We start from the raw sequence: 13,497 nt of genomic DNA, 5'->3' as shown, positions 1-13,497 counted from the left end.
TGCTTTCACTCGTGCTGATTGGGTAGATATGTTGATTACTGATTGCTGACAGCTGGCCGAGATGACGTGATGATTAGTCAGATTATTTGAACGTTGCTCCTCCCGAATTTTGTTAATAAAACATAATTTCATTGTGCCAAAGAAAGATGGGGGATTGCGTCCGAGGACTGGTTTGTGACAATAGATCTGAAAGACGCATACTTCCATGTATCAATCCTCCCGCATCACAGGAAGTTCCTAAGGTTTGCTTTTGGGGGCGAAGCATTCCAATATCGGGTTCTTCCCTTCCGCCTAGCATTGTCACCCCGCACCTTCACCAAATGTGTAGACGCGGCTCTGACGCCCTTGCATATGCAGGGTATCCGCATTCTAAACTACATAGACGATTGGTTGATTCTGGCTCAAATAGAACAGACGGCGGTTCAACATCGAGATGTTGTTCTCGCTCACATGAAAAGGTTGGGGTTGAGACTAAACGCAAAGAAAAGTGTGCTTTCTCCAGCTCAGAGGACCACTTATCTAGGCGTGGTATGGGATTCGGTGACTATGCGCACCCGTTTATCTCCGGCTCGTATATCATCAATCCTCACTACCATCTCAAACATAAAGCTAGGCCAGTCACTCACTGTCAAACAGTTTCAGAGACTGTTAGGTCTTATGGCAGCAGCGTCCAACGTGATACCTTTTGGCCTGCTGAACATGAGACCACTTCAGTGGTGGCTCAAAACCAAGGGGTTCTCACCGAGGGGGAATCCGTTTCGTATGATCAGAGTCACGCGGCATTGCTTACGTGCTCTAGTCATATGGAAGCAGCCATGGTTTCTGTCCCAGGGACCTGTGCTGGGGTCTCTCAGTCGTTGCGTCAAGCTAACGACAGATGTATCCCTCACAGGCTGGGGGGCGATCATGAGTGGTCGCTCAACTCGAGGTCTGTGGCAGGACCATCATCTTTCGTGGCACATAAATTGCCTGGAGATGATGGCGGTATTTCTAGCACTGAAATATTTCCTTCCAGATCTCAGGGACCATCATGTGTTAGTCCGTTCAGACAACACATCGGTGGTCTCATATATAAATCATCAGGGGGTCTGAGATCACGCCCGCTCTACAAACTGGTGAATCAGATCCTCCTGTGGTCCCAAGGGAAACTGCTTTCCCTCAGAGGAGTTTACATCCCGGGGTACCTGAATGTGGGGGCAGACATCCTGTCGAGGCAGGGGCCGAGGCCAGGGGAATGGAGACTTCACCCCGAGGTGGTGAAGCTCTTATGGGAGAACTACGGCGTAGCCCAAGTGGATCTGTTTGCGTCTCAAGAGACGACTCACTGTCCACTGTGGTTCTCAATGTCAAACCCAGCACCTCTTGGGCTGGATGCTATGGTACAGCCATGGCCGAAACTACCGCTGTACGCATTTCCCCCGATTGCTCTGCTCCCGGGAGTTCTGGAGAGAGTTCGCCGGGACGGGGCCCGTCTACTGTTAGTGGCCCCGTTTTGGCCGGCCCGAGTGTGGTTCTCGGACCTGGTATGTCTCCTCGACGGGTCTCCGATGGAGATTCAGATCAGGAAGGACCTTCTCTCTTAGGCGGGCGGTCTAATATTGCACCTCCGCCCGGAGTTATGGAAGCTGTGGGCGTGGCCTCTGAGGGGGCACGGCTCATAGATTCCGGTCTCTCAACCGAGGTTGTTGAGACCATACTCCAGTCCAGAGCTCCCTCCATGAGGAAACTCTGCGCTTTGAAGTGGAGATTATTCACTTCTTGGTGTGAAATCACCAGTGGGATCCAGTCAACTGCCTGGTTAGCGCAGTACTGGAGTTCCTGCAGGACAGATTTTCTTCAGGGTTATCCCCCTCCACGCTAAAGGTGTACGTGGCGGCCTTAGCTGCTTACCACACTCCTTTCAGTGGGGTATCTTTGGGGAGACACCCGCTTATCACTCGTTTCCTCCGTGGCACTTTGAGGCTTAGACCTGCAAGTACGCACAAGAGCTCCGACTTGGGATTTGGCCGTTGTCTTACAAGGCCTTTCTATGGCTCCCTTCGAACCCATCGAAGAGGTGTCAGAGAAGTTAACACTAAAGACAGTGTTTCTTCTTACTATTTTGTCTCTCAAGAGAATTGGAGACATTCAGGCCCTGTCGGTATCTCCATGATGCATTGAATTTGTGCCTGGTAACGTTAAGGCTTTCCTTCATCCCAGACCAGGATATATTCCCAAGGTTCTCACTAATCCTGCGAGACCTATTGTGCTGCAGGCCTTCTGTCCTCCTCCTTTTACGTCATTGGACCAGGAAAAGCTTAACCTGCTGTGTCCGGTTAGGGCACTGGATGCTTATGTCCACAGAGCTGCCATGTGGAGAAAAGCTGAACAGCTATTTATATGTTTCGGAGCAACTAGGAAAGGTCTCCCGGCATCCAAGCAGAGAATGAGCAAGTGGGTGGTCGAGACCATCTCACTTGCTTATGAGTCGGTTGGACAGCCTTCACCATTGACTGTCAGGGCTCATTAGACCCGGAGTATGGCTGCCTCCAAGGCTTTGATTTCAGGGGTATCCCTAAGTGACATTTGTGATGCGGCAGGCTGGTCCTCACCGCATACATTTGTGAGGTTTTATGAACTTGACCTCAGCTCCACTCCAGGGGCACAGGTGTTACTGTGAGTTGTGAGCTTCGGCTTCACACGAACGGTCACTTGCTCATATGGCGACGTTGGGATTATCGTTCCCATAGCAACTACGCAGCGCCAAAAACGCATTCAGGAGTAAGTTCAGCCAACCCAGAGTATGCTCCCGGATAACACACAAGACTATTCTCAACAGAGCGATGAATCAATGATTCATCATGGAAACAGATGCTAAGAAAAAACGTGCCATTCTACTTCCTTCTTCTTTTGTTTAAATGGCGATTTACATAACCTACATAGTGCACATCGCTAATATACATATTTATTGCAGGTTATGTTCAGAGTTGCTATTGCTACTCACATACCCTGAAAGTTACCTCCGTTTTTGAAACCGAAAGTTGAGGTTATCCGCTTACTTACTCTTAAACATACCCAGGTATGTCACATAACCTGCTTTCTGGAATACCCCCCTGTTTGCAGTTATCTCGGTTGCCCTTGCTTCATTCACCTACAGAACTCCCCACAGACCAAAATAATAAGAGTGTGTTTTGATTTTATTATGTACGTCTTCCTCATACCATTATCCCAACAGGGGATGTAACGTTTTGGGACGATGCAACCGGAAGTGCTAAAATGCTAACTTGTTTCCATGATGTCACGGATGTCACAAAGTGATGTCATACCAGCACCACTATATAATGTCATAAATGAGTGTTCTGTCATTCCGAAATTCAACGTCTGTGAAGTGGAGCAGCACTTCATGTGCTGGTTGTCGCCTAATTACGACCTGAAGTAGATAAACATTTGTAGATACAAATATAAAAGTAGATAAAAGTCTGCTTTTAAAGAGGATTGTTAGTATGCAACAACTGCGGAAAACTCAGTAAAATTATGCTTAAGATAAAATTCGATTAAATCCGATCAGATTGTGACCCATTCGTTTTATTTCGTGTTCATGTAAAGCACTACTTCGGATTCATCAATCAGAATGAATTCATTCTAATAAAAGCAAAAAGTGTTCATGTAAATATAGATACTGACCACTTTATCCAGCCCAGCCATCAGTTGACGACATTGCTGCTCTTGTTTATCTGAGGTAGGTGAAAAGTATGAATTAAGTATTTTACTCTCTGTAGAAAAGCTCTGCATGTATTTTATTTTTACAACATAAGAGATAAATCTTGACCTCCTGTACTCTCCTTCTTTAGTTCTGCCAGTCGAGCCTGTAGTGCAGGTTTGCTGCTGGTTACTTTCTGTTTGATACCTTTGTGCAGGTTTATTAGACTGCAAAGATGTTTTTATATTAGACACATTTGTAAATGTATAAATTACAAATTACATATACAGATATAAAGGAATACCTACTTATCAGCAATGGCCACAGCCTCAGGGTCGATTGGTGGGATTATGAAGCACACTCCTGGAGCACTCATGGTGCGGCCATTTGCATCCTTTACATCCCATTTGTGCCCATTGTTTCTGAGCAAGGTGTAGCGCTCTCCTCGCAAAATTGAACCCTATGTTATACAAAATAAGGAAAGTATGCTCTGTTTCAAGTTGATATTGCAGCTAAAAAAAGACGAATTCTTAAATATGAAAACCATAAAAAAAAAATCCCCTGCACATGTCTCCAGAGGTTTATATGAGATTAATCATTTGGATGAAGACTGTCTTAATCTAAATACCTAAATAATAATTAGATGGGGGAATCAAAAACCTAGCAGAGACAGAGTGTAATGCTTTTCTGTGCTTACTCATGATAATAGCTGATGTTTCAAACCCTTGTATTATTGGAGCTCTGAGCCGCGTGCATAAAGTGAACAAGAGCTCAAACTTCATACCTCAGTAGTCTCGTATTCACACAGAGCTTCGAGAGGGAGCAGTTTCTGAGGAGTCTCCCTGCGGTACTTCAGAGGGAGCACCTGCAAGCTGCGCTTCTGTAAAGCTTTCAGTCGCTCGTCAAAATGCTCCATGGCCTTTTCCTGATCCTGTCAATACAATCACATCCTTAGATAGCGAAGATAACTTTTAAATCAATAATCATTTAATCAAGAAAAAAAAGCAGAATGTGAGAAATGCAACAGGTTCCAAACTAGAACAATATATTTACATCCAGCTCAGCCATCAGGACCTCCACCTGGTACATGTCTTTAAACTCAGGATTATACTTTTGGTTGATCTCGGTTTGCAGACGCTTCAGCAAATTGCTGGAGTCTATTGCATCCTTGTGGAACTGGAAAAATTAAAAGAATGCAACTAATCGAGACTGACAGTAAACATGAGGAAATATGGAACATGAAATGATGCATAATGCAAACTGACTTTGTGATAATCATCCATGTTCTTGAGGTTGTTCTCTTCACAGATGAGCAGGTTGAGGTATTCCTTCCAATCCGCATGCAAGGCATCCATGTGTGCCTAAAAGCAAGACTCGTTTTAGAATAAGCATATAGCAATGCCACATGATATTGAATGTATATGCATCATCTTATAATTTATATATAAAGGGGCATTTTGAAAATTCCTTGATTGACCCATCACATTTGATTATATTTGTCTTTCTATTTTCTCTATTTTTTGTTCTTGCATTTAAAATTATATTTAACAAATTAGGGCTGGGTATTGACACAAGTTTCACGATTCGATTCGATTACTATTCACATGCTTTCGATTCGATAACGATTATTTTGGATGTAGTATTTCAGTTACAGTATGCCAAATTTTCTAGAGGAAAAAAATCTAATGCTGTAAACTACGCATGTAAGTCAGTTGGTACTACTATAATAATACTGAAGGTTAAATTAACTTATTTACATACAAACACTTAAATTACACTCGATGATGTTTTTATTATAAATAAAGTTTAGAATTACATAATCATATTTCTACTCCAATTCGTTTTTTGAAATATAAACATTTAAATCGTGGCTGTCATAAATGATTTATTCAAACATGCATTAAATATTGAAGAACATTATAATGAATATGTAACGGTGCATAGCTATATTTATCAGAATGCTTCTTTCTAGAGTTTACTTTTCTAGCTAACTAACATGTTTATGGTCACTGAATGTTTTTCTGAGGTAAATGTGACGTTATGTGACATTGTTTACAAGCTGTTTTATTGAAAATCTTTCCGAGGTTGAAACACTGATTGAGCGATTACACGAGACATGATACGGATTTCAGTAAGTTGTACTGTATCTTTTAACATACATTCAGATGTTCATGCATGTTTATTTTGTGCTGTAACTGGTAATAAAGTGGAGGAGAGGATGTTCACATGCGCTCATGCTGCCGCTTCTGTTTAACTGAGGCGCTGAAGCGATCCTCACATCACATTAAATAGCACCAAAAACAGTGTTTATTTTTTGAATCTCATAATAAGATGAACGTCATTTGAAATCTGAGACTTTGCTTCATATCAAAAGTAACAAAGCACAAAGATTATTGCGATTTATTGGATAGGAGATGCTACATATTCTGCTCATTCATCAACTGAAAACAGACTAAACTAATCGATTCTTGGGATTTAAGAATCGATATCAGTTCGTGAAAATGAGAATCGATTAAAATCGAGAAAAAAAAATATATTCGATTTTTCTACATGCCAGAGTTACATTTCTGCAAGATTACCCCAATTAACGGATTAACAATTAACAGAACACTAACTAATTACATACAATAAAACAGTAATAAAACATCCAGCAATAACAGACTAATAGCCTACATAAAACCCAAACACATTTAAAAATAAATAATTTAATAAATAATAAAATAAACTGGAAAAAACTCTTCAGAGTCAGTAAGTACATTATCCACAAGGGATGCCATACCTAAAGCCGGGCACACATTTAACGACTAGCTAAAACATTCTAAGACTGTGCTCAACACACAGCGATTGTTTCCTGCGACTGAAGCAGATTTATATACTCGCACACGGAATTTGAACACTGATTGTAATCGCAGACTGAACGCAACTGGCTCTGACTGGACGCGTTTGAGCACGATCAGTCATAAGTATCAATTTACATTCATAATCGGCCTTTTACAGTCGTTAAGTGTGTGCACGGCTTTATCAAATATCTTTAAGAAGCCTGGTAGAAAATCTAAATTTTTTTGAGATTTATACAAGTAAAATCCTCCACATATCAATTATGGTGGATATTTTAAAGTATGAAGTGCTTTAATTATATGACATGATATATGCTGTTTAGCTCAAAGAAAATGTGAAAACTGATATCAGTTCAAAGTTTTTAGGAGTTATAATGCAGTACAGTTATGCACTGTAAAATATTCAGTTACAATAAAAGACATCCCATTATGCCTGAAACAGCATCATTGTATTTTAATGGTGATGTTGTGGCAACCACCACAGGCAGTTTTTGATTGTAACTTAAAAAAAAAAAAAAAAAAAAATCAATCTTATAGTGACTTGTACTATTACCCCAATTGTATTTTTTGCCGGATGGTTCTGCTCAATAAGTTCCTCTCCATCTTTATTCAGCTGGTCAATGGTTTTCTCTTTAGACTCCAGACACTTAGAAATGAAGTCCTGTAGTCAAGTACAGAGCAGCATGTTATTAATATATTTAGAGCCCATCCACACAGAGACACATTTAGCTGTATACGTACAAATTTTGTATCGAGCGGCCTGAAACCACTATTTTGAAACTGGGTCCCAAAGTGGATAAATCTGAAAACGACACCCTTGCATTTTCATGTGTACAGCCAATCCGTATATTTTGTGAAATAATGATGTCATAACCCCATGTCTCGACCCTAGTCAGATACCGCTACGTCACCTAACAGCAACAACAACAACAATAGCGGACTACATGCTTGTGTTTGTGCCGCAGAAACTACTGAGCCTATTAGCTTTACTAAAATAAAGCTTTATTTCTAAGCTTTACTAAAGTTTGAATACAGCATGCAAGGTTTATGCGCATGCTCCAAGTCTTATTCTCCATTTTTAGTGTATCTCTGTGGCAAAATTACAGCACCACATACTGATCTGGCATGTATAGCTACTACATTTTGAGTCGTTTCAGTGGTTTCCTGTGTAAGCAGATAATTCTTGAGATGAGTAAAAAAAGAAGAAGAAAGCTCTGGCTTCGTGTGGATGTGGCCTTATTTAATGTTTATGTTGCAATTCAGTAATATAATCATAATTTATTGGTAGTTTGAATCATGAAAGCATATTTAAAATGTAAAACCTCAATACAATATAATCTGCAGTTTCAGTGTAATCTAGAATTACAGTTCATTTATGGATTACCTATCATTTAAGAGCAGTTCACTTCTAAGCCTTACCTCGTACTGCTTCTTTCGGGCAGGGTAGTCAAGGTTGTTGTCGCTCCAGTCATATGCGATTCGCTCTTCAGCTTGCTGGTCCATCCAGTAGAGCTCATTGGTACAGCGCTGCATGTATTCAAACAGACTGAGCAGGTTCTTCTGATGTGCAGTGGAGCTTGCCTGAGACAGATATGGTAAAATACAGAGTGTTTTGAGATACAGGAATTGACAACTACCCGTCAGTCTTTTACTATTACAACTTCAGTGTATAACTATGTTGCAAATTAAAGGGAGAAAAGTCTCACCAGTAGTTTATTGTACAGCCGGCCATCCACACCATCCTGTTATGCAAGTAAGCAGAAGAGTCACTTATCTTATTTTTTTCAGCATTGCATTTTAAAACTGTCAGTAAAAATGTACCCAGTCTGCAGTGATGTGTGGAGCCAATGCCTCTACTTCACTGTGGAAAATATTGTGCTCCTTCAATTCATTCTCGACAGTGGGCAGATCTGGTCCGAATCCTTTGTTGTTCACACTTGTCTGCATCAGAACACATTCAGACATGAATCATTTACATTTAAAACTATATTCAAATGAAAGAAAGAAATAAAGGTATGTTTAGATACACACTAGTTTCTCATCAATCATCTTTCCCAAGCTGGTGGTGGGAACCTGCTCCGATCGTGTAATATGGTAAATGCGATCATGATCCTCGCAAAGCTTCATCACACGCACTCGTAGCCGTTTCATACTTTTCCATTGAGGAAAAAAATATTAGTCATCCACAATCCCATATTCACAGCATATAATTCTGCTAGCATGGCATAACGCATGAGATGCAATTGGATATTTCAGTTTAAAGGTCCATATATAGACAGTTTTTTGAGGTTTGTACTTACTCATCCTCAATCATCTTAGATTGAGGGTGATTCAAACGAGAGGCTGTGACTGCTTCTTCATCCAGAATATTCAGTATCTCCAGTGACTTCAAGAGCATATTGTTGGTGTTCTCCTGGTACAAGGGCTGCTTCCCTTCATTAATTTTCTTGATATCCTAGAAATATCAAAGAGGAATGCAACTTTCATTTTAGAGATAAAAACACAGTCTAAATATTCTTCAAAATGTCTTATTTTGTGTTACACAGAAGAAAAATAAAATATTTGATGAAAAACTTAGAGAACACTTACAAAAAATAGAAAACTTACAAAAAATAAAAATGTTGCTTTGGCAACTAACTGAAACAAAATAAAATATGACAAAATGACAAAAGCACATAACAAAATGTTGAAAGTGTAAAAAGTGTAAAAACTTAAAGGGTTATTTCACCCAAAAATGAAAAATCTGTCATTTATTACTCACCCTCATGCCATTCCACACCTGTAAGACCTTCATTCATCTTCGGAACACAAATTAAGATATTTTTGATGAAATCCGATGGCTCCGTGAGGCCTCCATAGGGAGCAATGACATTTCCTCTCTCAAGATCCATAAATGTACTAAAAACATATTTAAATCAGTTCATGTGAGTACAGTGGTTCAATATTAATATTACAAAGCGACAAGAATATTTTTGGTGCACCAAAAAAATAAAAATAAATTACAACTTATTTAGTGATGGCCGATTTCAAAACACTGCTTCAGGAAGCTTCAGCGCAAAGTCACGTGATTTCAGCCGTTGGCAGTTTGACACGTGATCTGAATCATGATTCGATACTCTGATTCATTATGCTTCCTGAAGCAGTGTTTTGAAATCGGCCATCACTATATAAGTCGTTATTTTGTTTTTTTGGCGCACCAAAATATTCTCGTCGCTTTATCATATTAATATTGAACCACTGTACTCACATGAACTGATTTAAATATGTTTTGTATGTATGTACCTTTATGGATCTTGAGAGAGGAAATGTCATTGCTCCCTAAGCAGGCCTCACGGAGCCATCGGATTTCAACTAAAATATCTTAATTTGTGTTCCGAAGATTAACGAAGGTCTTACGGGTGTGGAACGTCATGAGGGTGAGTAATAAATGACAGAATTTTCATTTTTGGGTGAACTAACCCTTGAAAGTGTAAAAATAAATGTTTATTCAAAATGCTATATGTAGTATATAAAAAACTAAAGTAACACTGACATACATTTTCTGCTATTGTATCCCAAATAACCCCAAACTGACATATTTCAGGGGCATGCTTAATGGTGGAAAGGCAGCAGTGAAAAACTCTCTGGCTTTGATTTGTAATCTACAGAAGCAGTTGTTCTATACTTACCCTGTTATAATTCTTTTCTGTTTCAATGATGTTCTGCTCCACCTTGTCTGCATTCTTCTGCAACTTATCAATCAGGTTCGCTAAACCAGTGTCAGTTGGGCTTAAGTAAAATAAGAAGTAAGTATTTGAGGGAGTAGTTTGATATAGTTTCAGTGAGCCAAATATAAGTTTCAGACTGCATTTTCCTAAAGTATTGCTGCAAATGTAGTAGGTTTGTTATGTAGAATCTCTGCATCTCGGACAGAACACTTCTCTTTAATGATTTGTCATGCTGAGATGCTCTGAAAATAAATACAGGGCTTAAAAACACATTAATTCACAGGAATACATTACAGCAGCCTAGAATAGTTTTTGGTACATTCTGCAAATTCTAGAGAAATGGTGTTTGACAGTGCATGGTAGACATGAATTCATCAGAAACAAGTTACAGCCATATTTGCCTCAAGGACAAGGCATGTTATTTTAACATGCAATAGTACTAATTACGGAGCCCCAGACGTGACATGCAGGGGGAAATTATAAATTGTGCGCACGATTTACTATTTCGTTCCCTCGATTTACTAAATTATGCGCACAATTTATTTATTTTTTCTTGCATGTCATGTGCGTTTAAAATTACATTTAATTACATTGCGTACATTTAAAATTATTTTAAAAAAAGTTAGGGCTGGGTATTGACACAATTTTCACGATTCGATTTGATTACTATTCATCACATGCTTTCGATTCGATATCGATTATTTTTGATGTAGTAGGGTAGACCAGGTACAGTTGGTACACTTTTTGGTACCACACCAAAATTATGGGACTGAAAAGAAGTGATTTTTCATATGACATTTCTTTTACTTGTCTACTAAAATATTATTAATAATTAACATCCATAAGTAGGTCATATTTTTCAAAATTAGCTCATAAACACAAGAAGCTTTTTTGTTCCAACTGTACCCATGTCGAAAACAGTCAGGTACAGTTGAAACAGTAGGCTACCCTAGTACAGTTGAGACACCCATCCGGAATGCTGTAAAGCTGCCTAAGCAATTCACTACAAATGTAAAATACCTTTAAAAATGAGAATTTAACAGTTTTTATTTCCATTTAGTATTTTATTTTATTATTTTGTTTAGTTAAAAGTAGTCAATTTGTAAAACATTGTGCAGTAATGGCAAACAGTGATACAATATTTAATTTTAGGCCATGAATTTAATATTAACAGTTGAAAAGTTGAGTAACAGTAAAAAACATTGAACAATTGCAAACAGCAATAATAAAACAGATGAAATCTATTAATTTTAATAGATTAATAGATCTTAATAGAACTTACATCGTGCAACTAAACTGCATGGGCCGCAATAGGATTCTATGGTGTGGGTATGTGTCTCAACTGTACCCCGCTGACCATATACCCACGCTGAATGTCCTACGCCTTCCCTATTCAAGTTACGAAAAAAAAACGAAACTGGCGCCGCGTTCGTTCCGTAAGTAGAATAGGGAAGGCGTAGAACATTCAGCGTAAGCGTTATGAAGAATGCGGAAGCGGAAAGTACGTTCAAGGAAATTTTGTTTATAAAGCATAAACGGTTGTATTTTTTTCGAAAATGACCGATCGATTCGCTAGATAAGACCCTTATTACTCATCTGGTATCGTTTAAAGCCCTTGAAGCTGCACTGAAACTGTAATTTTGACCTTCAAACTGTTGGTAGCCATTGAAATCCACTGGAAGGAGAAAAATCCTGGAATGTTTTCCTCAAAAACCTTCATTTCTTTTCGACTGACGAAAGAAAGACATGAACATCTTGGATGACATGGGGGTGAGTAAATTTATCAGGAAAAGTGTATTTAAAAGTGGACTAATCCTTTAAGGTGTTTCAACTGTACCCTATAACCAACTGTACCTGGTCTACCCTATTTCATTTACAGTACATGGCATCTCCTCATCAATATATCTTTTGGCCATTTTTTTGTATATTTTAAAAAAAATATATTTTCAAAATATACTTTTCAAAAGCATTTAAAAATATATTTTGCCCTACATATATTTCAACCCAAGAAAATACTTTACTGTCCAAAAATATGCCCATTAAATATCTTTAAAATCCATTATAGCCTGCCTGTAATTGTTTTAGTTCCAGTGTAAACAAAAATATCAGGAAATCCAAAACTAGTCAGAAGACAAAGTGCATGCCCTCTATTCCTGTACAGATGTTCAGTTATTGTGATTTGTCTTTTGTAGGAGCAAAGAGCAAAACTGACAGTGATGGAGAGAGAAGAAGTGCCCTTGACGAGGAAACCATGGCAGCCATATATAGCTACGGCAAGTCAATACTTGGTGAAAGTAAAATTTACTAGAAACATTTAGTTAACTAAAATAAAAAAATGATTTTTGTCTCGCAGTCAAGATGAGATTTCCAATGTGTCCAAAGAGGCTTTCAGGATTTGAACTAGGGAAACTGAGACTTCTTGAAAGCAAAAAAGTTATATTTGTTTGAATATATTGTACTAATGTATATTTTTTGAACATTGTTTAGTATGTTCCTTGCTGATTTGCATTCACATGTTCACGTGTTATAGACAACAAATAAAAGTTTTTCAAATGTGACATGTGAATGTATTTTCTTGGGTTGAAATATATTTAGGGCAAAATATATTTTTAAATGCTTTTGAAAATATATTTTTTAAAAATGTACAAAAAAATGGCCAAAAAATATATTTATGTAAATATATTTGAAAATATATCTTACCGAATATGTTTTTTTTTGCCGTTTTTTGTATATTTGCTATATATTTGGATATATATATATATATATATATATATATATATATATATATATATATATATATATATTACCATATGAATGCCCATGTGCATATTACTTTCACTTTTGGAGTAGCAGCAATTCGGAGGTGGCAATTGAATGGTGGGTGGGTTCATTATTATTCTCAATGAAAAACACAACAACAAAGCGTAAAATGACAAACTCGCTTAAATATGCGCTTTTACATTTCGCTTGTCAACCAAATTTTCATCCATCGTCTTGTCATTCAGAAAAGTGAGGCGAAGTGAGGTGAAATCTGACTCCTGCTGCTGATCTCTGCTGCGACACTCGTTCGGCTCACTGAATTCAGCAGACGCGTTCAGTTTTTAACTGTAGTGTCTATTTTCTAACTAAACTAAATGACGAAACGACGGTGGAGCCAGTGCCGCGGTCATGGTGGGTAGCTGATGTGGTGTTGCGCCTGAACACCGGTAACACACGCGATCTCAGCTAACCTAATATGTGTATCACACGAGTATACTTCTGTTTCTCCGAGTAT

General features: G+C 38.5%; 1 protein-coding gene across 1 annotated transcript in view; it reads right to left on the bottom strand.

Annotated features, from left to right (window-relative positions):
• LOC137026493 (periplakin-like) overlaps positions 1–11,194 on the bottom strand; it is a 39,492-nt gene extending 28,298 nt beyond the window's left edge. The window contains exons 1-14 of the mRNA XM_067393846.1: positions 11,172–11,194; positions 10,185–10,284; positions 8,817–8,971; positions 8,548–8,668; positions 8,338–8,457; positions 8,223–8,258; positions 7,936–8,097; positions 7,070–7,177; positions 4,945–5,040; positions 4,733–4,855; positions 4,464–4,610; positions 3,988–4,139; positions 3,809–3,906; positions 3,664–3,713 (exon numbers count right to left, since the gene is read on the bottom strand). Of these exons, the coding sequence (XP_067249947.1) occupies positions 3,664–3,713; positions 3,809–3,906; positions 3,988–4,139; positions 4,464–4,610; positions 4,733–4,855; positions 4,945–5,040; positions 7,070–7,177; positions 7,936–8,097; positions 8,223–8,258; positions 8,338–8,457; positions 8,548–8,668; positions 8,817–8,971; positions 10,185–10,284; positions 11,172–11,194 (1,491 nt within the window). The remainder of the gene's footprint in view (positions 1–3,663; positions 3,714–3,808; positions 3,907–3,987; positions 4,140–4,463; positions 4,611–4,732; positions 4,856–4,944; positions 5,041–7,069; positions 7,178–7,935; positions 8,098–8,222; positions 8,259–8,337; positions 8,458–8,547; positions 8,669–8,816; positions 8,972–10,184; positions 10,285–11,171) is intronic.
• Positions 11,195–13,497: the final 2,303 nt, after the last annotated feature.

The sequence above is a fragment of the Chanodichthys erythropterus genome, chromosome 9 (assembly GCF_024489055.1).
Source record: "Chanodichthys erythropterus isolate Z2021 chromosome 9, ASM2448905v1, whole genome shotgun sequence".
Lineage (NCBI taxonomy): Eukaryota > Metazoa > Chordata > Actinopteri > Cypriniformes > Xenocyprididae > Chanodichthys > Chanodichthys erythropterus.
This window is presented reverse-complemented; position numbering and strand designations above follow the sequence as displayed.